General features: G+C 49.8%; 1 protein-coding gene across 5 annotated transcripts in view; it reads right to left on the minus strand.

Annotated features, from left to right (window-relative positions):
- SEC24B (SEC24 homolog B, COPII component) overlaps positions 1-21,905 on the minus strand; it is a 678,312-nt gene that overhangs the window by 311,757 nt on the left and 344,650 nt on the right. For all 5 annotated transcript variants that reach the window (XM_085641377.1, XM_085641376.1, XM_085641375.1 and 2 more), the window contains one exon: positions 12,463-12,636. In XM_085641377.1, coding sequence (XP_085497503.1) covers positions 12,463-12,636 — 174 coding nt within the window. The remainder of the gene's footprint in view (positions 1-12,462; positions 12,637-21,905) is intronic.

Below are 21,905 nucleotides of genomic sequence, written 5' to 3' on the forward strand. Positions count from 1 at the left end.
GAGTATTACTGAAAGTAATTAACTTGTTCTTCTGATGGATATTTTTAACTGCAGATTCCTCACGCTAGAATAGATACCAAAGCAGTACCTCCCCAAGAAGGCAGAACTGTGGAATGGCTCACACTAAAAGGTCCTGCAGGACTGAGCCTTAACAGACCAGACTTTCAATGCAGTAGTGCTTTGAGAATGTGTGCACTGATATCCACATTGTTGCCTAACAAATATCCAGGACAGGCACTGTGCATGCCATTGGCCTTGGTGGAGTAGACCCTTATGTACTATGTAGACAGCTTCTTAGCGAGTGCGTAATAGATCTTAATGCAGCCGACTAGCCATCTAGAGATGGACCCTTTCCATACTGTCCTGCCATTCTTTGCCCCAGAACACCCTAAAAAGAGTTTATATTCCACCTGATGTTCTCTGGTACAACTGATGTTAAAGCTGAGGGCCCTTTTGGGGTCTGTTGGACCTGGCCCTCTCTGCAGAGGTTGTCCTTTAGAATCTGCACAAACTGTCTCTTTATGGCGGGTGGTGGAGCCCTTCAGCACAAAGCGAATCGCCCTCAACTCCAGCAAATGATGTGGAGGTAAGTCTTCGCCAGAGATCAGACTCCTCTGATCGCCACTGCTGCCAGCTGACCTCACCTACCCAGTAGAAACGCATCCCTCACCACCATCACCTCTAGGTGGAAAAGAGGGAGGTATTTCCAATAGTCCAGTGTGGTTGAGCAACCAACCCTGCAAGTCTTCTGCAGTCTTCTCCCACAACTGTATGGGATGACAGCTTCTGTTGGTGCTGGGCCCACTGAGACTTTACGTCCCACCACAAAGCTTGTATGTGCCACCTGGCAGGGTCAGCGAGTAGGATGCAAGAGACTTGTAGGACCAAAAGCATCAGTCATCCTCATTGATGTCTAGGACCGATGCAGAATCATCTGGATATAGGCCAAATGTGCTTGTCTCAGTGGCCCTAAGGAACAGCTTGAAAGAGCACCATATCCAGAATGGCTCTAATGAAGGGGAGCCTCTGTGAGTCCAGTGTGACATTGGTAGGTCGATTGAGAACCCCGACTATGTCAAAAGGTTTGTTATAGTCTGGAGGTGGTCCATAACTAACTATGGTGAGCTCACCTTTAGCGGCTAGTCGTTGAGGTAGGAGACTAGTACCTTCCACCACCAATGATGGGCAGCGACAGTCACCATCACTTTGGTAAACACCCGAGGGGCACGCGTGAGGCCGAAAGAGAGCGCAGAAAACTGAAAGTGCTCATGGCCCACCTTGAACTGCGGTTGTGGTTAAGGGCCTTCAGAACAGGAAGCAAATAGAAGCTTTCTGCAGGTCCAATGTCATCATCCAGTATCCGGGACCCAGGGCAGAGAAAAGCTGGGCCAGAAAAGCATTTTGAATTTGTTCTCATGCAGAAAGGCATTGAGATGGTGAAGATCCAGGATTGGACAGAGGCATTCGCCCTTCTTCAGGACAAGGAGGTAGCAGAAATAACACCTTGTTCGTAGTTCCAAGGCCATTAGTCTTTCTATGGCTTCTTTGGCCAAAAGAGCAAGCACTTCCTTGCATAAAACAGCCATATGGTACTCTGAGAAGTAGTGTGAAGTAGGTGGCAGGTACAATGGGTCAGAAAGGAATGGCAGGGCAAAGCCCCTTTGGACCATCTGCAGGACCCATTTGTTGGAAGTGATTTGTTGTCACCCCTGTAGGAAAGGAGTTGAGGTTGACTCTACTGGTGAGGAGCTGGAACACCAAACTTTCAGGTGTGGGGTGCTGTGTGAGAAAGTCTGGATCTGCTGCTGCAGACTGATGGCTGAGGGGAATCTTTCGGTTGGCTGGGTGGCCAGAGCATGATTTAGCCCAAGTGCCCATCAGTGTGTTCAGTAAGGGATTCACTGAAGGGCAACAGAGGTTTGGTCCGTGCTTGCACAGACTGTAGGACCTCTGTTAACACGTTAGTGTCTTTTACCCCCATAGTAGGGAGAAGATGAAGGTCAAGGACCTCAGTGGCCCTCGTTATTACTGTAGCAAATGAAGTGCTTTATTTTGTTGGTGGCCCGTGGGGAGTACAGGGGGACATTAGGGAGCTGGGTGTTAACAGCCCAGTGTTGTGTAAGGTGTCCAGCCAACTGGCATTTTCTAGCTCCATATACCAGTTATCATAGGATAGGGGAAATCCTTCCTCATCACCACCATTATCATCTTTATAAGGCTGGCTCTAGTCAGAAACCAAGCTAAGCCACTGGTGCAATGTCTATGCACGACTGGATGGCTGGGGAATTGTGCCAAAGTCAGATGGGTTCAGCAGAGGCTGTGGCACATCAAGATCTTGACTTGCCCGCTGTTGCGACGATGACAGCTTGGAGTTGGACACCACAATAGGTAGGGGTCATCCTCTGGCCCTGGTGGCATCTGTGCTGGTGTGGAGGAACTGGTGCAGATTTGGTGCTAGTACCGATGCTGGCATGGAACCCAAAACAAGTTCAAGGGGTCCACACGGCACTGAAGGTGAATCGGACAGCAGTAACCTTACTGGCAGTCCCAGTGGGTACTTGGGGCCCAATGGTGCGTCAAAGGGAGCCAACAAACGAGTCAAAGGTGCGCAGCATGGCCTCATCAAACACCTTTACCTGCTGCAATATCATTGATGCTCCCAGGAACTCTGGGTGCAACTGGACCAGAGATGGAATTGGCTCCTCTGTGGAACCGGAGCAAGACCTGGAGGCACAGTAACATCCTCTCACATTCTCTGGAGATCAACAGTGGCAGGAAGGGGCAGAGACTCTCTTGGACATCTTGAGTTTCTTCTTCGACTTACTTGAAGACTTGGATCACGTGAAAGCTCTGCCCCATAAACGAATTCAAGAACAAAAACTGGAGCAGGTCCTCACCTTCGACATTGACCTGGAGCGAAACTGGCATGGAGCCTTCCAATGAGTCACTGCATAGAGCTTTGCCTCAAACTCATTTTGGGCTTAAGGCTCACCTGGATGCTGTTGCCACAGGCCTTGGAGTCATGTGATGACCCTAAACTCTAGAGGTACACTGCAAGGCCGCACAGACATCTGTTTGCAACAGTCTCTACACGGTTTGAATTCAGCGATTTTGGGGGGTGAATCCCTTGCACAATGGAACATTTTTGAAGAAACATCTCATCGAAGTGTGAAGAAAGAAGGAGTGGAAAACCGGATCCGTGTCTGAAGTTGTGGAAAGAGGAGCTTATGTTAGCGCACATGGGTGGCGTTTATAAGCACCACCATTAGTCATTTCTAGAGTGGGAGGGCATTGACAGGAAGTCAGTCAGCAATACCTACTGAAGCGCTGAAGCACAGCTTTTGAGTTTTCCCGCTCCAGCCTGGCATCTGTGGGGACATTCACAATGTGAGTAATCTGTAGCCAGAAGTATCCATCAGAACGCCAATTTCAACAACAGAAGGTCAGAATCTAGGATATTGCTCCACAAATTGTGAAGGAGAGGGTTTGTCATGAAAGAATGCTGTGTGGTAGCTTCAACAGATTTAGATGGTCAGTGAACCACTATCAAAGAGGCCATCAATTCTGAAGCAATGAGGATCCTCCTGGCTTTGCTGTAGTATAGCTTGGTTAGTACCAACAGGATCAGGTATATTACACAAAAAGCTTAAAGAAATATCCCAAACAATCTAGCTCCACAAACAATCTATCAAAAGTGCATTCCCTTCATGCTGGCCGATGGAACCTGGAGGCAGTGTCCAGGCATTTCTTGTTTCATGGCTCTGTAAAGAGGTCTAAAATGAGGAAACCCCAAATTGTGAAAGACATCTTGCATAACTTTGTCAATAAATCCCCACTCATGATTTTCCTGGAAAGTTATGCCAAATGAGACTGCCTCTGCATTCTGTACACCTTGGAGATGTATAGTCATTATTTGTAAATTTCTTGTTCTGAACTGTTTCCAAATGTAATAGGCTTCCAGAGTAACAGCCCTGGAACGCATCTCATCTTGCCACATACAGTTGAAGATGATCCATGTAAGGCACTCCATCCCAAGAGAGAGGCATCTGTCAGAGCTTTCTATGTTAGAATATTGTAATGGAATGGTACATCCTTCAACAGATTCTGTGACCGGCATTACCAGGAGAATTACTGAATTGCAGAATAAGGCAAATCTGTATTTAAAGATGCTGAAATATTAGCCCCATTAGACCTATTGGCTTAAGAGGCCTCATGTGCAGTCTTGAATTAGGTTACAGGAATATGTAGGGAGCCATTATTCTAACAGAGAAGACTCCTGGAGTGCAGTTTGATTTATTGCTTTTATAAGACTTACTCGCTTTAGGTGGATAGATGAAAGTCTCTTCTCTTAAAGGTAGACTTTTTATATGAGCGCCCAACATCACACTCTGAAAGTGAGTAGATTGAACTGGGAATGCTGCTGATTTTGTGTGGCTGACTAGCAAGCCCCGACAGCAAAGGATGGTTAGTGTCATCTGATAGTGGTGCAATGCTTAATGTGGTGTTGGAACTCTGTTCTGCCAGCCATGCAGACAGGGATAAACAAAAATCATTTTGTTTAATTAAGTATGTGGCTACCACACATATGGAGAATGTCATTGGGGCTGACTTTAGTCCAAATGGAACGACTTTGTCCTGAAGTGATCATTAGTCAGCAGGAATCTTGGACACTTCAGAGGTTTCTCAATAATTGAAATGTGGAAATAAGGATCACATGTAAAGAGTTCCTCCATATATCCCACTGGGAAGTTGAGTTCAGTCACATCAGTAGAAATGACAAACAGAGTCTTTGTCAGAACTTGAATATGGATCTTCTAAAACCCCGCCTGAAGTAGGATTCAGAGCTAATAAAGAATGCAGTTCATGCTTGATGAAACAAAAAATAAATGATGGCCAGCTCAAACCTTTGTACAGAGAAGTGCACAGAATCCCATCATCAGCCAGAGAAGGGCATTCAAAAATGTATGTACAATAAACAGATAGAAGAACAGAAATTAAAGTTACCAAATGGTAAACTGTCCGTATCCCACAAGCTAACAGTATGAAATAGCGGGTAGACGAAAATTGTGACCAGTTACGACTAGATTTTGGAACTTACTACCTTAACATATAAAGGAGAGGGAACATACTTGTAGTTTCAGAAAACATCTGAAAACATTTCTGTGTCCAGGAAGACTCAGGCAGTGTGTTGGTGAGCAACAACCGCTTACTATCACAGTCCGCATTTCTTAAATTCTAGTGTTATTCGAGAAAAGTCGGCTACTACAGTTAAAATGACAAAGCATGAAAAATACTTAAAGTTAAAAGTATATTAAGAGACATAGGTTTAACTATGTGGTCAAAAAACAATTACAGAAAGGGTCCAATAATACTCTTTAAGCAGTACAATACAAAAAGCACTGGTAAAGCCAACAAGTATCACCTATCAATAGTTTTACATTACCCTTTTGACTTTGCCAGTACTTTTCCGCATCCGAAAAAAATGAGCTGTCTTTTATGCACGTATGCATCACCATGCATGTGAGCAATTAAGTCAATGCACTGCAGCAATTAAATTTTTTTTGTTTAAGTTCACAGTTTCAAGATAGCACACACCCAATGAACAAGTTACTTACCTTCGGTAACGATTTTTCTGGTGGATACAGTATCTGCCTGTGGATTCCTTACCTTGTGAATATCCCCTGCGCCAGCATTCCACGGAACTTTTCTTCCCCAGCACTCCACGTCGACGTGGGCAACGTCATAATGCATCGGCTCCGCTCGAGACTCCGTTCGACGTCACCGGAGCCATAAGAAGCCCACGTCGGCGTGATGACGTCAGTTCCACCCATTTTTTCCCCGTGCCTTCGAGGCGAACAGGTGGACTAACGACAGACTCAAAGTATACACAGTATACAATAAACCATAACATATATATATAATATGCAAAAGAAAGGAATGCAAAGAAAAACAAGCATTTCCTACAACTGTACCATACAGCAAAAACACATATCTACAAGACCTTTTTCATGGTATATGAAGGTGGACAACGGGGAGGCGGGTGGGCCAGTGAGGAATCCACAGGCAGATACTGTATCCACCAGAAAAAGCGTTACCGAAGGTAAGTAACTTGTTCTTCTGATGGATACATCTGCCAGTGGATTCCTCACCTTGTGAATAGATTCCCACAGCAGTCCCCACTCCCGGAGGAGGGTGTCCACCTTCCTACACCAGAAAGTCTTGCAAGACAGAGCGCGCAAAGTGGCCCTCCCTCCTCATCTCAGAGTCCAAGCAATAATGCTTTGCGAAAGTATGGAGGGAGGCCCAAGTCGCGGCTTTACAAATATCTGCCACAGGAACACCCCGGGCCAAAGCAGACGTAGATGACTTAGCTCTAGTTGAATGAGCCCTAATGCCCTCAGGAGGGGTCTTACCAGCCAGGGCGTAGCAGATCTTTATAGCTAGTATTATCCATCTCGACAGCGTGCGCTTGTGCACCGCTTTACCCTTAGAACGACCAACGTATCCAATAAAGAGCTGGTCATCAAGGCAAAAGTCCTTGGTTCTGTCCAAATAAAAACTCACAGCCCTCTTTGGATCCAGGCGATGGAGTCTTTCCTCCTCTTTGGAAGGATGAGGAGGTGGGTAAAAAACAGGGAGAGTAATGGACTGCCCCAAATGAAACGGAGTGACAACTTTAGGCAGGAAAGCAGCCCTGGTCCTGAGAACCATCCTTTCAGCATGTAAGGTAAGAAAAGGAGGTTTGGAACTAAGAGCTTGAAGCTCACTTACCCTCCTTGCCGAGGTTATGGCCACAAGAAAAACCACCTTAAAGGACAACAGCCTCAAAGGACAACTATGTAGAGGCTCAAATGGGGACCCCATTAGAAAGGTTAAAACAAGATTAAGGTCCCACTGAGGCATTACAAATGGAGTAGGAGGAAACATGTTTGTAAGGCCCTTGATGAACCTCAGAACAACCGCAGATTTAAATAGTGAAGGTTGATCTGGGAGACACAGAAATGCCGATAAGGCCGAAAGGTAGCCCTTGACCGTAGCCACAGCAAAGCCCTGCTGAGCCAAGGAAAGAGCAAACTGGAGCACATTGGAAAGATGAGCCTTTAAAGGGTCAATGGACCTCTCTCCACACCATTTTACAAATTTTGACCACCTGTAGGAGTAAATGGACTTGGTGGAGAGTCGCCTGGCCGATAAAATAACGTCCACCACATCAGGTGGGAGAGAGAAGGAACTCAGGTTGCCCCGTTCAATCTCCAGGCATGAAGGTGTAAGCTCTGGAGGTGAGGGTGTAGAACCTGCCCCTCCGACTGCGAGAGGAGGTCTGCCCTCAGAGGGAGACGGAGCGGAGGGCACGAGGAGAGGTGGAGAAGATCTGTGTACCACACCCTTCTTGGCCAGTCCGGGGCGACCAATATGACTTGGGCCCGGTCTTGGCGAATCTTCCTCAGAACTAGAGGAATCAAGGGTATGGGAGGAAACGCGTAAAGGAGTTGCGAGCCCCAACTCAACTGAAACGCGTCCCCCAACGCCCCCTGGAGACTGCAGAATGACGGGCAGTGCGTGCTCTCGAAAGTGGCAAACAGATCCACCCGAGGAGTTCCCCACGTCCGAAAGACGTGACGAACTACCTCCGGATGGAGCCTCCACTCGTGGTCGGCGGAGAACTGCCGACTGAGACTGTCCGCACGCACGTTCAGCACCCCGGCCAGATGATTTGCCATCAGACAAATCTGATGGTCCTGAGCCCAGGACCATAGACGTAAAGCCTCTCGGCAAAGACAAAGAGACCCCACTCCTCCCTGCTTGTTGACATACCACATCGCGGTCGTGTTCTCTGTCAGGACTTGAATCGACTGACCGTGAAGGGAAGGGAGGAAGGCCTTGAGCGCCAAACGGATCGCCCGCAACTCCAGAAGGTTGATGTGAAGCAACCTTTCCTCTGGAGACCAAAGTCCTTTGATCTCCAGGTCCCCCAGATGCGCACCCCACCCTAAGGTGGATGTATCCGTTATCACTGTGGCCACCGAAGGAGGAAGATGGAAGGGCTTTCCTTGAGACAGATTGCCCTCCACGCTCCACCAAGACAGATCCGCTGCAGCTTCTCTGGAGATCCTGATCGACTCCCCGAGATCCCCGTTGTGCTGATACCACTGCTTGCGGAGGCACCACTGGAGCGCCCTCATGTGCCAGCGTGCATGGTTGACCAACAGAATGCAGGAAGCGAACAGACCGAGCAGGCGAAGGACCTTCAGAACTGGAACAACCGCTCCATTGTGGAATAAAGGGACCATCTCCTGAATGTCGAGAATCCTTTGAGGTGGAGGGAATGCTCGACACACAGTAGTGTCCAGTACCGCCCCTATGAACAGGTTGCGTTGAGAGGGCACCAGGTGAGATTTGGGCACATTGATCGAAAAACCCAAGTCGAATAACAGCTGAGATGTTACCTGCAGATGACGCTGCACCATCTCTGGGGACTCTGCCTTCAGAAGCCAGTCGTCCAGGTAGGGGAAAACTGGAATCCCCGACCTCCTGAGATGAGCAGCCACCACTGCCATCACCTTTGTGAAGACCCGAGGTGCGGAAGTAAGACCAAACGGGAGGACCACAAACTGGTAGTGTTGCGACCCAAACCGTAAAACGGAGATACTTCCTGTGCGACTTCAGGATTGGGACATGAAAGTACGCGTCCTGCAAGTCGAGCGACACCATCCAGTCTCCTTGCTGCAACGCTTGAAGAACCTGCGCAAGGGTCAGCATCTTGAATTTCTCCTGCTTCAGGTAAAAGTTCAAGATTCTGAGGTCCAGGATTGGACGCAATCTGCCGTCCTTTTTGGGAATCAGGAAATACCGGGAGTAGCCTCCCTGACTCCTTTCCTGCTCCGGAACCACCTCTATTGCACCCTTCTGAAGCAAGGCCAGAACTTCTTTCTGCAGGAGAAGCAGATGGTCTTCCGAGCAATAACCTTGGCAAGGAGGGCAAGGGGGAGGAAATTCCCGAAAGGGAAGGGCGTACCCAGTCTCTACGAGGTTCAAAACCCAAAGGTCTGTTGTAACAGATTTCCAACCCTGTAGAAAGTAGGACACCCGACCCCCCACAGGTCTTACATGATCCGGGATGGGGGATCTAGGGCTGCTTCCCTGAAGCTTCATTGGGAGCAGAAGAGGAGGAGGAAGAAGAAGGGTTGCGCCCAGAACCTCTCCGACCCCTTTGTCTCCCCCTATAGGACTTATAGAGGGGATTCTGCTGTTGCTGCTGCTGCTGTTGGGGCTGCCGGTAAGAGCGAAAAGACGATCTTCCAAAACCCCATAATTTTCGAAAAGACGAACCCTTAGATGGAGCTTGCAGTCCCAAGGATTTCGCAGTCAACCTGCTGTCCTTAAATCGCTGCAGGGCAGAGTCCGCCTTTTCCCCAAACAGCTTCTGTCCGTCGAATGGCAGATCAACCAGCGTAGCTTGCACATCAGCTGAGAACCCAGAGGTACGGAGCCAAGCCTGCCTCCTTGCGGCAACAGACGACCCCATGATCCTTGCCACAGAGTTCGCAGTATCCAACCCTGATTGGATAACTTGTCTGGCAGCCGCCTGAGTGTCTGCCACAACCTCCAAAAAGGACGACTTATCCCCCTCAGGCAACTTAGGGGCCAAAGACTTAATGGAGTCCATTAGCGCATGCACATAACGCCCCAACAGGCATGTAGCATTAGTTGATTTTAACGCCATACTTCCAGTGGAAAAGGTCTTTTTGGCTGCCTGATCAACCTTTTTAGATTCCCTGTCAGCCGGAGACTGAGGGAAGGCACCCGAAGCATGCTTGGAACATGAAGCCTGCACAACCAAGCTGTCCGGAGATGGATGAGTTGACAAGAAGTCAGGATCCCCTGGTGCAACCTTGTACCTTCTTGCCACCTGCCTACACACCGCCGGAGATGAAAGGGGTTTCTTCCACACCTCCAAGACCGGCTCCAAGATGGCCTCATTGAAAGGCAACAAAGGCTCTGATGTTGATGATGGTGAATGCAACACTTCTGTAAGCAAGTTGGATTTGTACTCCACAGAAGGCAGCTGCAAATCCAAAAGTTCTGCCGCCTTTTTGATCACAACATGATAGGGAGCCAATTCCTGAGGTGGAGAAGACCTGGCAGATGCATGCTCCCACTCTGTGGTTGTATCCAAACCACTAGCTTCATCAATGCCTTCAAATTCATCTGAACAAGAGTCAACCTCACCTTCTTCCACATCCGTCCGATATCTCCTTTCCTCCAACACCCTCTGGGCCTCCCTCCTCGACCGGATCCGGGTAGCCGGCGTCGACGACGTCGTACGTGGCGTCGGAGGAGCCAAAGGTACCGGAGTCGGCGGCGGCACCGGACGCGGCGCCGATGGAGTCGCCCTCGGCGTCGAGGAAGGCTCCGAAGTCCGCTGGTCCTTCCGAGGTCGAATCGGATCCCCAGACGGCGCCGGAAACTGCCAAGATGGCGCCATCGGCATAAAGGGCATAAAGGGGGCCTGAGCATACTGCTGCGGCACCCCTAGTGTAAATGCCATTGGACCCACGGGACCAGTTGGTGCTCCGGATGGGTAGGCCGCCCTATTAAAAATGCCATACATAGCATTTAAGAAATTGGTAGAATCTGTACCTGGAGCCGGGAACTGAGGAAAAGTAACAGGCCCTGTATCCCCTTGTGGAGTCACCGGCATCGGCTCCGCAGTATCTTCAATCAGAGCCTCAGACTCTTCAGGCACCGGAACAGACTCTTCCTGCTCCTGTTCATGCATGGAAGCATCCGACTCCACTCGAACCGGAGTCGATTCCTCAGACGGATCCGATGACCGGGTCGGGGACTGAGCCGGAGTCTGCTTCTTCGAAGGAGAACACCTCAGTGACTTCAAAGGTGAAGGAGAAGGAGACAAGCATTTTCTCCGGCGTCGAAGGGGCGAAGCCGACCTCGACCTCCTGGACCTCGAGGACCGACGTCGAGAAGAATGTTTCCTCTTCTTGTGGTGCTTCTTTGACCTCGAAGACTTCGAAGACGATGACCCCCTCTTCGACTTCTCCTTTTTCCTCCCCCTCTTCTCCTCACCGATCCTCTTCATGAAGAGCTTAGTCTTCCTCTCCTTGAGTGCTTTCGGGTTCATGCTTCTACAGCATCCGCACTCCTCCATATCATGTTCCGAAGAGAGGCACCATAAACAGTTCTGGTGTGGATCCGTCATCGACATCCGACCTCCACATTCCCTACAGGGCTTAAATCCCGACTTTCTAGTCGAAGACATACTCGAATTAACAGATTAACACGGCTAAACTACAAAGTAGCCAACTAGCACTGGGAAAAAACCGTTGCGCGTCGAAGGCGCGGAAAAAAGGGAACTGACGTCATCACGCCGACGTGGGCTTCTTATGGCTCCGGTGACGTCGAACGGAGTCGCGAGCGGAGCCGATGCATTATGACGTTGCCCACGTCGACGTGGAGTGCTGGGGAAGAAAAGTTCCGTGGAATGCTGGCGCAGGGGATATTCAAAAGGTGAGGAATCCACTGGCAGATGTATCCATCAGAATTGGCCCTCTAAAAAGAGGAAAACATGATTTTAAAAAAGGTGATGAGGAGGGGGTACAACAGTGGAGTGGAGAGTAAACGCTGTAGAACAGCAGGGGCTGTGGAGGGGAGCAACGTAGAAGCTGGATGGGGGTTATTAAATAGAAATAAATATAAAAAGTTGTAAAATAGAGAGGGACGGTAAAGGTGGGGGAGTAACAGTGAGCTGATGGGAGCAACACGAAGAACGCAGAAGGAGATGTGAGAAGTAAAGTAGCACATGGGAGTGAGGGAGAGAGCACAAAAACACAGATACAATCCCATCAAGTGTTGGAAGCAATAGAAAAAGAACAGTTGTCTGATGTGGAGCTGTGAATAGATACAAACCATCCAATCAAAAGGATGATAAAGAAGCTATGCTACAGTGGAGGGACCAACACAAGAAGAGGAAGAAAAGCCATGGAATAAGATCAAGGAAATGGGATTGACAAGAAAGTTAAATAATTGTAACAGGCTGACAAAAAGACCACTTTAAGCATTGGTATTGTTCACAATATGCTTTCAACAGCAGCCAGCTAAAAGGTGTCTGTGGACAAGACCTAAAAGGGTTTATAGTGTGGAACGAAACATATCATGACATCAAACTTTTTGCAATGACTCACATTTGCTTTTTTTTTTTTTAAATGAAAATTGGGAAATAACGAAAACATTCTGCAACCTATTGAATTTACAGGGTGCTTCTTGACAAAAAGAGTGAAACTGGAATGTTGCAACAGAGAAATATCAGTTTGCATAAATGACTGTTTAGTTATGTATAACAACTAAAAAGTGCAATATGTTCACTACATTAGAATGGGGAGGACACCATGGTGTTTATATTGGTAATATTCTTAAGGAAACTAATAATCAGGTGCATAATATTACCTTTGCTGGAAGTATACAAAACTGCTGTCTGAAAACACACCAGAGATGTGTCTGTTAGGCTTTCCTCAATGGACATCTGGACAGCAAAGCCGGCATCAGGATTGATATTGGCAAGAGAGAGCAAATCAGTAGATCTTACAAAGAAGTTCCCATGAAAGGTGTGAATTGATAAACCTAAAAAACAGAAAGTATATTTGATTTAAAAAAAAAAAAAAAAACAGCTTTGGTAAGTGTACAGTGCAAGGATTAACTGTTGGTTTTCCAGTGGCATCGTGTATAGTGTACATTTCACAAGCATCACTCGACTGTTACAATGAAATAACATTTAGATGAAAATAAAATTAATAGTTCGCCCTCATGATATGAAGCACACCTACTTTAAAGTTCCACAGAGGGCCAATATGTGAGCGCAATGGCATATGGGTGCCGCTTTGGCTCAGCTGACCTCCAGGTGATGCTTTTGCCCTACTCATTCAAGCAGTGGCTTGTGCTTCTGCCTCTGCTAAGGGTGGCCATATTTCTATTATCGCTTTGCAGCGCTCCTTCTGGACCATTCTTGTGGGACTATGAGTTGCTTAGTGTACATTTGGGGTTTTCTGTCATAACAACCTCCTGCAAACCTGTCCCTTAGGCGCCTTAACCAATAGAGATCTGGAATGCTACCCAGAATGGTGGCATGCCAGGACTGCCAGCTTTCTGCTCTCCTGCCCAACAACCAATGGGCAATGATAAGCTGCAAAACCCCAATGCCTAAAATGGTGTGCAGATCTAGGAGAGGAGATGAGCCAGGGATGCGCAACGGAGTCCTACTGGAGTCTGAATCATACCTAACTTTAGATTTAAGGCTGCCGAGGCTTGGCTTGAAGTGGGACACTGGTCACTTCCGATATCTAGGTATACAAGTGGCACACGGGACACACAAATTTTACACATGAATGTGAAGAGAGTGCTTGAATCCCTGAAGCGTTCAGTGGCCTTTTCGAACATCTTGCCACTATCCCTCATGGGCAGAATTGCTGGGGTCAAAATGGTTGTCCAGTCCCATTGCCTATACGTACTTCAAAACTCGTTATGGAACAGCCATGGTGGCATTCAGACAGATGACCTTATACTGGGCGGGCAAGTGCAGTAGTGTAGCAATGCAGGTATTAACAAGGAAATATGAGGAGGGGGGCTTGGAAGCACACAGCCTAGACATATACTACTTCGCTGTGCAGCTCCAACTTGTAGCCTGGTGGCTGGACGAGGACGATAATTGGGAGAAGCTTCTGCTCAGAGGGCGAATACAGCCGGATAACTTACAGGCAATTTTGATGGAGGAGGCGGGTACCCCCACAAACTTGCAGTACGTGGTTAAACAGACAGCATATCTCTGGCAAAAGCTTGTGGAGCGAATACTCAAGCATGCACCATTCCACCAGGATTTACATATCTGGATCCTAGCCCCAGTGCGTAAAATGGTGAAAAATATGACATTTCAGGCTTGGAAAGAGGGTGGCTGCCAGGTGTTGGTGGATCTGTACCCCAATGACACCATTATCAAATATGAGCAGGCTTGTGAGGGGTTTGGTTTGGGGCAGTATCTGCAGTATAAGGGCCTCACTGACTTGGCCCACATATCCAAATGCCCCTCAAACAACTGGAAAGCTGGATATATTGCTCACCTGTGGGAGTGAATTGGTCTCATTGTTGTATAACGTCATGAGGGTGGATTAAAAGGCTCCTTCTCCTAGGGCATGTGCCGCCTGGGATGGAGATCTGCAGACGCACATGGGAGATAAGACTTGGAAAATAGCACGCACTCTAACACGCACAGTAATGCTCGCCTAAAGCTAATACACTTTAACTTCCTGCATAGGGTTTATTTGACCGCTGTGAGATTGAATTGTATTGACCCCAATCGCTCACATGAGTGTCCTAGAGGTAACAGGCAAGGAGCGGATTTTCTACATTTAGCATGGGGATGCGTGGAGGTACAGCGATACTGGCTACGAGTGATTGAGCAAGTGAGGGTGGGAACTGGCCTTCGAGCGGAGGTTACCCCCATGCTTTGCCTGTTGGGACAAGTACTGAGACCAAAGAAACGTAAGGTGGCTTATAAATTGTTGCAATTAACCCTGGTATTAGCAAGATGAAGGATAGCTAGTATGGATGAGAAAACGCTCCCCCTCAGTAGACAATTGGTCGAAGGATGTGCGCGAGTGGTCGCTTGCGGAGGAAAATTCACATGAAAGCATACAGGAAAGATGCGAAATTGGAAGAGGACATTAGCATGTGGAGAGACTTATGTAGGGAGCTTCTAACTGCACATTTGAATGCAAATGATCAAAGGGACTCAAATGCTAGCGAGAGATGGGTCAATCAGTGAGGGAAGTGATTATTCATAATACTGCTATGTATAAGCCTCACTGACAGCCATATGTACTTGTAAATGTATGCCATGATTATTGTTTTTTCAGATGTTTGAATCTCATGTGTCACTGGTAACTACGGTATATTGAACATATGCTCATATGAGGTTGCTGTCCACACATGTCCACCCACTGTGTTGTTACTACAAAATGAAAAATAAAGTTTAAAAAAAAAAATGGTTTTCAAAAAACCTTGGATTTAAGGAAGCTAACGAAACTAATCTTGTATGAGAAGGGATAGCAAAGGGGGCGTGGCTACGCAAGCCACGATGGCAGACATGCATTGCTGAGGCTCCACGCTCGGGCGCCTTTCACAGCCAATATTGAGCGTCACCACGGGTGCTCAGCGGACCCGGGAAAGGCGGAATGTGCCTGCGCGGCGGCGCGGTGCCTGCGGAAGCCTGAGGACACCTACCGCTTCAGAACGGAGCTTCCTCGGACGGAGCCGCTCGCGCCGCGCTCCAGGGCTCAAGAAGGCGCCGGCAGTCTTCTGAGCGATACAAGCGGCGGGGCCAGGAGAAACCCCAGGGATGTCGGCACACCGCACTCAGCCCGCTTAGACATCCGGACGAGGAGGATCGGGGGCGGACCAGAGGAGGACAGCGCAGAGCGCCACGGTACAGACGATTGTCGGCGCCCCTAAGCCATCCGCCATCTTGGGCGCTGGGCGCCTGACGCACGCCGGGAGCGAGCCTCGGCGCTACTACCGGACGCTCCAGGTACCTGTTGCAGCCTACTCACAGGGGAACTGTGGGGGGGCACCGAATCTCAGCGAGGGCAGCGTGGTTCGGAGGTCCTCCGACTCTTATTCTCAGGCTCATTAGCAGATCCTGCCTGACCTTGGCATGGCCACCCGGGTGGCGTCGGACCTCTTCATACGCCTCCGGCGAGGCCTCCGACTCTGCAGCCACCACGACAGCCTCCCCAGGGGCACCCGGGACAGCAGATACGCCCCCATCTGGTCCATCCACCATCTGGCCACGGCGGACCACCTGGAATTCCCCCGGTGCGCTGAGGGACCCCGGGGATCAGTGAGAGCCAGCACGACGGACCACAACAACGGAGTATGCCGGTGCTCGGCATGAGATAGTGGCGGGCCCTACACCCTGCCCGGGGCGCTCCGGGTACCGGGCGTAACGGGCGCTCAGTGAGGCCGGGAGAGGACCACGGCTCTCAGCAAGGGCGACGCGAGCCCGGGTCCGTCCAACACCTACAAATGGACCTCGCCAACCTCTATTATAGCTGTCTGCAGGTTCCTTGACTCCCCCGCAGACTCCCAGGGGGGGCCCTGTCCACACAGCGACTGAGGAGATAGCCCTCCAATCTCTACTGGGCGCGCCCCTAATTCATTGGGACGAAGCAAATGACCCTCCCCCCGCACCACTGAATGCACATGTGGTCTCAGCGTGGGTGGTCTAACATTAGGAGCAACTCGTCCGCGGCCTCCCGCGCCAGACGTGGGCGACCCCTGTGCCCAGACCGCAGTGTGGGAGCCAGAATACCAGCACAGATTGTTCTACCCCAGAGACGCGCTCCCACCATCCACCAGCACCGTGGGGGCCCACACCTTTCCTCTTATTCGCTGCCCCTGGCGCCACTGAAGGCTTGTGGGACCCTTCCGGCAGCGCCGGGCCCCCCTCCGCACAGGGTGAAGATGGGGAAACCAAAGCCTACACAACACCGCGCGGTCCCGGAAACCGCCCCGGAGAATATGCCGAAGGCCTCGACCTGGTCCCCCAGTACAGCACCTTCATCGGACCCATCAATCTCGGATAAACTGGATAAAGTCCTCGCCGCCATCGAACTGTCCCGATTGTCTGTGGAGGAACGCCTCGGTACTTTGGCGACAGATGTTAACCTTATCTGAGACGATCACCGTAAACTGGCTGACCAGGTGAGAACAGAGGAACGGACACTGGAGGAAATACAGCCATCACTAAAGGAGCACCAGACGACACTCCAGGGAATCCTCACTCGTTTAACTGCGGCCTCGGCCGCTACTCGCTAAATTCCTGCACTTCCGGGACCGCGATGCAGTACTTCGGGCGGCGTGACTGGCGGCGCCACTACGGATGGAGAACAACCAGATAATGATCTTCCCGGACAATGCCCGAGCAGTGCAACAGCAAAGATCATCCTTCTTGGACGTAAAACAGAGAGTGCGAGACAATAACATTCAATATGCTCTGCTCTTCCCGGCTCGCCTCAAGATCCTCCATAAAGGTTCTTCCCTTTTCTTCACGACCGCAGAGGCCGCACAGGACTGGGCAGATCAACATTGTACGCGGACATCCAACACTCACCCTCAACGGGGCTCACCTCTCAAAACTTTCCGTGCTCGGAAACGCCCCATGAAACTCTGCAACACCGAGTTGAAAACGGCGAATGGCACCCACGACTCACCTGATCTCGAACAGATCATGCGGGAGAGGCGCGAAGCTTTGCAAGCAGCAATTGACCTGCGTTCCATGCAACACTCGGAACCCATGGACCGACCCCCGCATCTCTTCTCATCGGAAGGCGAAAATGACAGCGATGACACCGCCTCGGGGCTGACTCGGTGGCGCCCCCCCACGCCACTCCACAAATGGCAGACAGACTACTAGATGGACAAACTTCTCCTCTTTCATCTTGAAGCAACCCAGGAATACAGACTGCCAAATTGTATCCTTATGAGTAATGTCCGTTCTATACTCATTGCCTAAAGAGCGGGGATTGATACCCTGCACATGACGCGCAATGCTCCTTCTAGATGCCCATTCAGCGCGCGGCTTCGCACTTGCATGTCGTCACCCCTATCATATAGAGCAGTTATCCCCCCCAGTGTTACGGGAGGAAGTTTGGACACACCGTTTCTTGAACGATGAGTCCTTTGTATTGGGACTGTTTCCCGCACCCCCACACACTGTTCACACCCCAGTTCATACAAGTCCCATCCCGCCATGGAACTCCACACCACAGAACATATGAACGGCCAGGCTCTCCCTCCACCTGCTCCCCCCAGGCGCAGCGCATCCCTAGGAGACTACTAAATGACCTACCTAACGGGCGCCTCACCCAACCCACACGCAGTACTGATCGCCCATGGCAAAGCTGACGAAAAACGCAGACATCAACATACTCACGCTAAATACACTCGGTCTACACACCCCACGTAAGCGCTACACGATCTACGCCTACGCGAAGCGACAACGCGTCTATCCTCTTTCTGCAGGAAACCCACCTCGACTTAACTGAAGTAGGCAAGCTACGCGCAAAGTGGCGCGGTCTCATCTGTGCCACGACCTACTCATCATTTGCCCGCGGGGCGCTGATCTGGGTCCGCCCAGGGACCCCATTCTGGGAGCTCAGGCGGGTGGTGGACGGAGAGGGCAGATTTGCCCTCTTGGAGGGACTCTTAGATGGTCAGGCTGTCCTTTTGGGAAGTGTGCACGCCCCGAATGTCGACCAGGACAAATTTTGGGACCGACTCACAAACACTCTCGCCCAATTCACACATGTACCCTGGATACTGGGGGGGGGACTACAATTGTATCCTGGATCCGGGACTGGACCGTTCTCACCCCCACAGACAAATTGAACGGTTCAAAGCATGGGTCGCACACTGGTCGCTCACAGACGCATGGAGACTGCACCACCCCCTAAGCACGCGTCTACTCTTTCCACTCCATCCCTCACAACCTACGAGTCCGGCTCGACCGCTTTCTTTGTACGGCAACACTTCTCCCGCAAATATGTCACTCGGATTATTTAGGCAGGATCCGGAAGCCGCTTATTCGCTGTGCCGCCGTATAGATCTGTGCCTCGAGCCCGCTTGGTCGTCTCTCAGCTGTGTGAAATTGGGTGCATCTTTCCCCATCACCTATCTACTTAAATCTCGAACTGGTTTACCTGACCGAGGGACGTTTGGTACGCCCATACTGTACCCCGTAAAAGGAAAACTTTCCCTCTTTACCCTTGGACGACTAACTCTGATAAACTACGGATTCCATATCGCTCGAGGCCCCCATCTGCCATTAGATACTCGCTATCTTTTTGAAGAATTATTGTTAACCGTTGGTCGCTGTCCAAAACTCTTGACTGCTAGTGCGTGGCTGAGTCCCCGACACGGAGAACCACTGACCACTAGGTGTGCCTGTCCCACCATCTCTGCCCTCCTTCGCCCTGATGAAGGTGCAGCCCCGGTTGGGGCTTGTTCACCGAAACGCGCGTTGGCATTCTGTTACCGCATCCCCGGCTACTGTAAACGTGCTTATTGTTGCCTTTTAGCCGCATGGACTGTTCTGAGTCCATCCCTTTAAATTTCAGTTGTTAAATGACCATTCCAACCTGTTACATGTTTTTATGAATATGCATTAATGTTATATGTTGTTTGATGTTGTTGTCGGATATGTGAAGGTATGAATGCATGTTTGTTTGAAGGAGTGCTTGTGGGACTGCTAGCAACTCGCTATATTGAAATTGTATTATCTTGATATCCTGCTTTATTACTTTTTCTTATTTACTCTGTCTAACTCTTCATAATTTAAAAAAACGACTTTTACATCTACATAAATAACAATGAAGAAATAAAATAAAAAGATTTTTTTCCAAAATATTTATTTAGACTCTGTCTGTTGGTCTCTATTCTATTCTATTTTGTTCTGGTTTGCCCATTGGTTGTTGTTTCTAATTATCTGGACCTTGCTTTAGGGCCTTATTTTGATCATTCCGTGGCAGGTACTCTCTCTTTCTTTTGTATTTAGGCAGGATCGTCTCAGACCATGATGCACATCTCCTAAGCCTTCAGTGGAGACCCCAACACCCCCCCTGTCCCCACGTGGCTTTTATTGCGGGACTGCCTAACGGATCGAGTTTTCACACACGAGCACCAACGTAGCATTCAAGAATACTTTACTCACAACACGGGGACCGCGTCATCAACCCTAATCGAGTGGGACAGCTTTAAGGTGGAGGCCTGTGGGGAATGTATTCAACAGAGAGTCGGGGCAAAGCGTACCTTGGAGCAGGCCCTTGAGAAAGCGGAGAAGCGACTGGCCACTGCCACTAAGGCCGCGGATCAGTCAGTGGCGACACAAGTCGCCCCTGCCAAATCAAACTATCAGGCGGCATGTGCGGACCTACTGCGTCACAACTTTCGGACCTATGCGACCCGGATGCATAAAGACCGTGACAAAACGGGCACACTGTTAGCGTGGCTCGCTAAACAAGACACAGAAGTGTGGCCCATTACCGCAATCATAAATCCTCATGGCACCCTCATACAATCTCAGGATGAGATCCTCCAGGCATTCTATCAACATTACTCGGTAGTCTACAATATTCCCCCATCACTAGATCCGAAGGCTGTTAACCACTTTCTAGACCCTCTCCCCCTCCCCCAGATATCTGCCGCGGACAAGACGGATTTAGATGCGAAGATACAAACCACTGAGATTACACACGATATACGAGCCTTAGCCCGTGGCAAAGCCCCAGGTCTAGATGGGTTTCCACTTGAATACTACGCTAAATTTGCCTCCCAGCTGACTTCTCGCTTATCTACAGTGTTGGACACAGCAATCTGGTGAACTACCTAGCTCCATGAGAGCATCGGTGATCGTAACGTTCCCGAAACTCGACCGTGACCCCCAACTCCTAGCCTCCTATCGCCCCATCATACTTCTTACAGCCGATTGTAAAATTCTAGGGAAAATCTTAGCGGATAGATACTCCCAAATTATACGCCCACTAGTGCATCCAGACCAGTGCGGTTTCGTCCCAGGCAGGAACACTTCTCAAAACATTCAACGCCTTTTTCACATCCAGGATCAGATTGGCGATCGCTTCCCTCGGGCATCGTGCCTGATCCGGGACCTCGAGAAGGCTTTCAACACCCTAACATGGCAGTTCCTCTTTACAATCCTTGGGCGGGTTGGACTTGGCCCCACTCTCATAGCCTACACTCGCTTTATCTATACCAACCTTACCTCCCAGGTCCGCCTCGGTCGCTACATCTCCCCGGAATTCGCGATACACAGGGGCACACGACAAGGGTGCCCCCTCTCACCTTTATTATTCGCACTTGCTGTTGAACCCTTAGCTATCCTGCTCCGCCGGGAAGGACAGGGTTGGGGCATCCCACTCGCAGACACCACGCATTGCATATCTATGTACGCAGACGACCTCCTTATATATGTACGGGATCTCACCCCACTCGAGACCGCCCTGACGGAATTTGCTGATGCTTCGGGCCTGAAAGTAAACTGGGACAAATCTATGGTGTACCCCCTCCACCCAGACGCCTCTCCCAAGGAAATTTGGATTGGTGACCGGAAACTACGTTGGGCTGCAGAGGCCCCTCGATACCTCGGGATTCGTTTATACCATTCCCCTGCCAACATTTGAGGGCAATCATCGTAAGGTACTCGCCAGTATACGATCCACAATTGGGTTCTGGCGGAGTCTCCCACTGGCCCCGATTGGTCGGGTAGCTCTCGCAAAAATGATACTGGTCCCACGGCTGCTATATTACTTTGCCAACCTCCTAGTAATCCCACCCCGCTCCTGCTTTAAAGACTTAGACACACTCCTTAGCTCTCTAATATGGGGTAAGGGGCACCACAGGATTGCGTTAGCAAAACTAAAACTACCCACGACACAGGGGGGCCTCGGCACTCCATCATTTGAAGCCTATTTCCTGGCAGCGCAGCTTCAGTGGCTTTCTTATTGGGCAGAAAGGTACACATCTGAAACATGCACTGCCGCGGGTCGGGTATGAATACCAGAGTTGCGTCGCCTACTCCTACCGGGATCCCGTCCCACACGGACCTACCCCCTTCAAGTGGAAATCGCCCGGAAAAGCATCCAGCGCATACACCGCATGACATCAAACTGTCCCCCATACACACCATTACTACCATTAGTAGGCTGGCCAAGCCACAGGGTTTGTTTTTGCTCTTGCCATGCTCCAGGAATGGACATGCAGAGACATCGCCGAAGCAGAAATACTGTTCGAAGAGGGACAGCTTAGACCGTACCAACAACTTATGG

This window comes from Triturus cristatus, chromosome 2_2, assembly GCF_964204655.1.
Source record: "Triturus cristatus chromosome 2_2, aTriCri1.1, whole genome shotgun sequence".
NCBI lineage: Eukaryota > Metazoa > Chordata > Amphibia > Caudata > Salamandridae > Triturus > Triturus cristatus.